Genomic DNA, 6,830 nt, shown 5'->3' on the forward strand with positions numbered 1-6,830 from the left:
TGGCTGGAATCTGGCACTGCAGGTGGTGGGGGTGTTTTTGTCATTTTATATGTTAAGAGTCTTTAATTAAATTAGTAAACCTAAGGGCTTTTTCATAAATTTTTAAAATTTATCTCGTAATATTTTCCTATCCAATAACCCAATACTATCCCCAAAATCCTATCCAAAATACTAAACCAAACGCACCCTATAAGTATTCTTGGAAATTTTCCTTTTTTTTTTTTTTTTATTTAATTCGAATTTCGTTAATTAACGTTCGTTTAACGGTTAAGTTTGTGTATTTCGGTCTGTTTTGACTACTTTGGCGTTAACTTCTTCGGGCCAATTGAATTGAAGCCCAAAAACAAAGACGACATAGAAGTGAAGTTCCCCTGCTTGAATCTACTGAAAGATGGAATCCGAACAACAACCGGAATCAACGAACAAAGAAGAGTTCGACTCGTCGGAGATAGAGTACGTAAGCTACGCTGGAGAACATCACCTGCCGTTGATCATGAACCTCGTCGATCAAGAACTTAGTGAACCCTACTCTATCTTCACTTACCGCTACTTCGTCTATCTCTGGCCCCATCTTTCTTTCTTGGTAACCCAATTTCTTCTTTATTATTTCTTTAAGTTTTATTTTTATTCTAACCAATAGTTTAATTGGTTTCTTTCGTGTTTCTTCATAGGCGTTTCACAAAGGTAAATGTGTGGGCACAGTTGTGTGTAAGATGGGAGAACATCGAGCTACTTATAGAGGTTACATTGCTATGTTGGTTGTTATTAAACCTTATCGTGGAAGAGGCATTGGTAATTTTTTTCTTTCTAATAAGCCTTTCTTTTTTATATTTTGAGTTTGGCATTAATGAGCATAAAGTGTTTGTTAATTTGCTTTTCTTTTATGTGTTTTTGGTCCTTACGTTGTTAGATTTTGGAGAGGTTGAAATTTGAGAATATTAACTGGATGTGTAACATGTATGCATTACATTGCATGAGTTTACATTTTATAACGATTGGTGTTGAAATTTGTGTTTCTTCTTGAATTGTAGCGACTGAACTCGTTACTAGATCGATTAAGGTGATGATGGAAGCTGGCTGTGAAGAGGTATGTGAGCATTATGATGTTGTGCTTGTGGTTTTGTACTCAGTTTCATGTCAATTGCATATTGGTATAACCTGTATAATTGACACTGAGTTTTTTCTGTTTTCTTGTTTTGTCACCACCATTATATCTTAATGTGAATGAATGCCATTCTAAGGCTTATACGGGTTCAAGACTTCTTGTTCCCAAAATTTGAGGGTAATATGATGTTTAGTGAATATGGCAAATGAAGACAATTTTTTCTTTCCAGCATTTTAAGAAATAGAAAAAAAAAAAAAAAAAAAGTATTTTATAACATTTGTTCCTAGTTTTTTATCGTGGATGACCGGATTAGGAAAGGATAAAATTGCAAGAGAAGTCCAAGCTAATAGGACATGTGTTGAACATTGTAGCTTTTATGTTTTTCATCTTGACTTTTTAAACATAGCTTTTTTATGGCTGTATTGTTGTTTTCCTTGAATTTGGTTGGTATTTCTGGACAAATTTTCTTTGTTCTATAACTGTATTTTGATAAGAAGCAGAGATACCCAGACTCAGAGCACCAATCTTCGTTCTGTACCCTTTTCTGCATTCTGTTAGACATGAACAAATTGGTCACTTGGATTTATGTATTATCTGTTATCTCTGTTCATATCTATCCCAGTAACTCGTCTATGTTTACAAATAACCCGTTACTGCTTAGTTTATGCAACAGCTAGTGTTTCTGTTAATTATCAACAATTGTGTGGTTTCTCATCTGGTGACTGATAGTCTGCTGGCTAAACAAGTGTAAGGCAGGTCTTGATGTCAATTGAGGTTGACTTCTTTTTTGTTTGGAAATGGCTAGGTTGAGTTCTATTGGAAATTTTTTCTTTGGCAAAATTTAGGAGAAGAGTTAGCACAATGTCCTTGTAACTTACATCTTTCTTTCACTATATTGACATATCCTATAGAAAATTCTGTTGTTGCAAAACGTACAAGATTAAATTTCATTGATCTCACCTGTGGCACTGCCTACTTACCAGGCATACTGAAGCAAAGGAGGTTTAACAAATTTCAAAGGGAGTTGACTAATTTCAATAGTTCAAGAGAGGCTTTTTGTCGAATTTCGACAACAGAGGTCCTTGTGTTCTTTAGCCTAGTGGTAGTGGAGGTCCCTAAGATAGACCTGAGCAGAATATAAACTTCGCTCTGATCCTACATTTCAGTAACACCAAAATTCCACTTAATTGCTCATTAATTTAATAATTCAATATCTGTAGTCATATCATGTTTACTTAGTCAAGATTTAATGGTGTCTCCTGACCTGAACAATGACCTTATTTTAGATCCCATCCACATTTAGAACTTACCTGGGTTTCAGGAAATATTATCACTAAAGGAGATCTAAGAGCTGGATGGTAAGTTTATTGCCATTTTCCAGTTACTTCATAGGTCCACTGAAAAGAGTATTAGGAAGGCTAGATATGAAGAATGTAGGCTGGCAACATTATGATACATTTTCGTATCAATTCTTATTTCGTTTTGGCTTTGCTGAATTGGATCATTATCGCATTTTTTTAATCTGATCTGTATTATCAAGTTTTTATACATGTTGGGTAGTCAAAGAAATAGGACAAAATGTTAGAGCATCTCCAATGGACTCTTTATATGACCCAAACTCTTTATTATAAAGAGTCTATCCATAAAAATAATAGTCCAACAGACCCTTTATCCTTTAAATATAAATTAAAAATTGAGTTTGACTCTCCACATCTAGATAGTCAAATTTCACTGTCTATCATAATTTTAATTAATAAACTACAAGTTGTTATGCATTTTATTTATTAATTTCCTCTCCTGTTAAGTCTCTTTCTTGAAAATAATGAGTATCTTCGTTAAATTTAAAGAGTTCATTGGATTTAAATAAAAATTTTGTTTTTTATATTTAGAAATAATGAAAATACTATTTATTTATATAAAAGATGCTCTTTAAAATAAAAAGCACCATTGGAGATGCTCTTAGCTCATGATCTTGAACAATATTTTCCTTAGGTAACGTTGGAAGCAGAAGTCACAAATAAAGGAGCACTTGCACTATATGGACGTCTTGGGTTTATTAGGGCAAAACGGTTGTTCCGCTACTATTTGAACGGTGTTGATGCTTTTCGACTGAAGTTGTTATTCCCTTGCCCAGAGATACACCCAGCGTTGTCTATGATGGCGGAAAGAGATGACAGCCACATGCATCATGATCACATGGTGCCATGAGAATGTCACCAACCCCATTAAGGTCGATTATGATCACATAGCATAGCAGCCGGGGAATGGTGAAGAATTCTATCAAGGCTCCTAAGTTTACAATTCCCCTCTTTGAGATATATTAAACTTTTGCATATTCAAATTTATTATTAACTGTAACATATAACTGTGTTACTATGTTTGAGAATTGTAAATTTCATCCGATTTTCAAAATTGATCGATGATGAGTTCTGGTTTTTGTAGCTCCAATGGTTTAGTTTGAAGAGTTGAAGTAGAATAACAATATAACATTAAGCTTAATTTTATTTTATTTGATTTTATTATTTTTTTGGGTGGGGGTTAAGTAAGCTTAAATTTTTATTGTAGTGATTTTCTTTCCCTAATGCAGCATATAATTCCTTTCTTGGTTTTTGTTCACACATCAAATTTGGCTCCAATGGTTTACGTTGGTACAAATATTTTTTAAAATTTATTACTAAGATAGTACAGCTTATAAGTTCTAAAATTAAATTGATTTGTTTCTTTATAATTTTTTTGGGTTTATAAGCCAAAAAAATAAGTTGGGGAACCTTATTTTTTTTGCTTATAAGCATTATGTTCATAATAAGCTATTTTGACAAAATATATTACCACAATACCCTTATTTAATTTTTAAATTCTATCATATAACATTATTTTTATATTTTAAACAACTCATAATTATAATTCACTATATTTGTTTATTAGTCTATTTTGTATAAAGAATCTAAAAATTATTCACATAAATTTTTAATAAAATATTTGTTTATTTAATTTTAAAATTAAATTATATTGTAATATGATTGAAATATATATTTTGATAATATTATAATAAAAAAAATTGAGTTAATATAATTTATTATTTGATAAAATAATGTAGTACCATTTTTTGTTATTTTAATATTAAAATGTATGTGTAAGTCATATTTTACCGAATGTCACTTGTCAATCACTTATAAGTACTTTAACCAAACACATGACTATTTAAATTTCAAATGCACATAAGTTCAAATTACCTTATAAACACCAACTGTTTATAAACTAATTTTCATAACTCAATCAAACAGGCACTAAATGGATGATCCAATCTTAAAAACATTAATTTAACTGGCATACCAACAACAAATATTAAGTTTATAATTAACCGAATTTTTTGAATTAATTAAATCCTTTAAAACAAATCTTATAATCAACAATTGTTCTAGCAAAACCGAATTTTTTAAAAAAAAAATTTATTTAGTTTTCTATGGTTTAATTGCTCGTGAATGCATATGCATGTAACATATTGCTTAATTAATTGTGTTAATTTGAATACATTTTGTGCTCCTTTGATAAACAAATTATATTAGTAAGAGTAAACGACATGTTCCCACTAAAGATTAATGAAATGGCAAGTTTCCACCCCTTCGTTTCATTTATTATAGATTCCCACCCTTAAATTAACAGACAATTATTTAATATGACAGTAAAAGAATAAAATGGTCATTGAACCCAACCGTCGTCCCACCCCACTCCTCAACCCATTCTACTTCTTTTATTTCCCTCATCTCTTCCTCCTACCAATGCCGCCTCTTCCTCCTACCAACGCCGCCTCTTCTTTTTCTTCTACCGATTCTTCTTCTCCTATTTTCCTATTTTCTTTCTTCTTCCCTCTTCTCCCTTCTCGGAACAGGCTCCGAGGCAACTTGATTTGGTTGTTGTAAGACCATCACGTTGAGGCCACCACCCATCTTCCCCAAATCACTAGCGTACCTCACCCCCTAGACTGTTGTCGCTCCTTAGAAACCCATCGCAAGTCGTCGTCATCGTACCCTAGAAACCTACTATAGACCATGATTGTTGTTACCCCCAACCCACAGTTGCAATTTCATCACTTAGCTTTTTCATTTTTCTTTGTTTAATCAATTAGGTGGTATAATTAATAATCTGGGTTGCATGAAATATAATGAAAGTGGGGCTCTGACGATCAAATGCAAGCAAATTAAAAAGCAGGAGGAATGTTCCAATGGGTTTGTGGTTGTTTTTGGATGGGTTTGTAGCTGAGTTTGTGACGGTTTTAGGGTGGGTCTGTGGTTGAATTTGAATGATTTGTGGTGGTTGTTTGGTGGCGACAGGGTGACTTTGAGGTTTAGAGGGATAGCGATGATGGCGGTGGTGGTGACTTTGGGGTTTTGGTCATGGTGTTGAAAGATGGTGGTGGTGGTTGGATGGTGGTGAAATCAAAAGTGAATGGTAATATAGTAATAATATCCTCTACAGTTATGTTAAAATAGGTGAAAACTTGTCATTCCACTAACCTTTGGGTGAGATCATATGTTTACTCTATTAGTAATATGAATCGACATTAACACGTTTATTACACGTGTAATTTGTTAATTGGTGTTTAATCTATTTAAATAAATTAGAGTTTGATAAATGAGAATTTTTTACAATATTAAATACTGTGAACCTAGCCATGCGTCTTATCAACTTTTCAAGATGAGATGAGAGTTTAACTCAATTACATTGATGATATCAATGAGTAAGTTTCATTTTCATAATAAGATAATGGGAATATGGATCGGGTACGTTTCTTTCGTTATCATATTTAACTTTTGGAATCAGATTTCTTAAATATGTGTTTGGCTCATTATTAGGGAATAAAAATTTGATTCCTGACTTCTGATTATGCAGGCGGCGCTGCAGTTTACTTTTGATTTTTTTTTTTTTCCTTCTTTCTTCTTTCTTCTCCTTCTTCTTCAGTTTGGCTTCCACGGTTCCACCTTCATATATCATTTCCACCTTCTTCTTCAAAGATCAGAGCCAACGCCACAATTCACTTTTTTTGTTTTCCTTCTTTCTTCTTCTTTCTCCTTCTTCTTCAGTTTGGCTTCGACGGTTCCACCTTCATATATCACTTCCACCTTCTTCTTCAAAAATCAGAACTACCGCCACCCTCTTCCACATTTCTTCTTCAAAAATTACAAACGCACCGCCACCCTCTTTCACGTTACAACCACCATAACACCCTCTTCCACCTGCATTCAAAAACACCACCCAAAAACACCTTCTTCTGCTGCTTAAGACTCAAGAAATACCACCATCTTTCGGTTTCCTCCGACAAACCGAGGCCAACAGGTTCGACCACTATCACCGGCTACCATTTTCAAGTTCTTCGGACCACCTTGGGCCCCCTGCTCCAACCCCAGGCCACCAGTTTCGAGCGCCACCATTGGTGCCCAGAATTGGAGATTCGCCACCATCTCGGTTTCCTCATCCAACCCGAGCCCACCATCCTTTTAACCATCGCTGGCGCAACTTTTCTAGTGAAGTTCACCCATTGTCGGCCACCCTCCTCCATCTCTAGGCCACCATCTTCCGATTGCCACCACCGGTGCACATTTCTTAGTGAAGTTCACCTAGGCCTGCAATTCAAACCGAACACGAACGAACAGCCCCGTTCGAAACTTGTTTGATAAGTATGTTTGATTGTTCGATTTCATGTTTGAACTCGAACGAACACAGGATG

General features: G+C 34.2%; 1 protein-coding gene across 1 annotated transcript; it reads left to right on the forward strand.

The window, feature by feature from the left end:
- Window positions 1–318: 318 nt before the first annotated feature.
- LOC116107763 (N-alpha-acetyltransferase MAK3-like) lies at window positions 319–3,633 on the forward strand. Its single transcript, XM_031394058.1, has 4 exons — window positions 319–583; window positions 672–792; window positions 1,032–1,087; window positions 3,098–3,633. The coding sequence occupies exons 1-4, from the start codon at window positions 392–394 to the stop codon at window positions 3,311–3,313; spliced, it is 585 nt and encodes a 194-aa protein (XP_031249918.1). The 5' UTR covers window positions 319–391; the 3' UTR covers window positions 3,314–3,633.
- The last annotated feature ends 3,197 nt before the right edge of the window (window positions 3,634–6,830 follow it).

This window comes from Pistacia vera, unplaced genomic scaffold, assembly GCF_008641045.1.
Source record: "Pistacia vera cultivar Batoury unplaced genomic scaffold, PisVer_v2 Contig548, whole genome shotgun sequence".
Lineage (NCBI taxonomy): Eukaryota > Viridiplantae > Streptophyta > Magnoliopsida > Sapindales > Anacardiaceae > Pistacia > Pistacia vera.

What these genes read in the sequence shown, in the direction of transcription:
- LOC116107763 (XM_031394058.1), top strand. Translation starts at nt 392, where the DNA reads ATGGAATCCGAACAACAACCGGAATCAACGAACAAAGAAGAGTTCGAC. An exon ending in GGCCCCATCTTTCTTTCTTG is followed by an intron (nt 584 to 671) that starts GTAACCCAATTT and finishes GTTTCTTCATAG; the next exon opens with GCGTTTCACAAAGGTAAATG. An exon ending in TGGAAGCTGGCTGTGAAGAG is followed by an intron (nt 1,088 to 3,097) that starts GTATGTGAGCAT and finishes TATTTTCCTTAG; the next exon opens with GTAACGTTGGAAGCAGAAGT.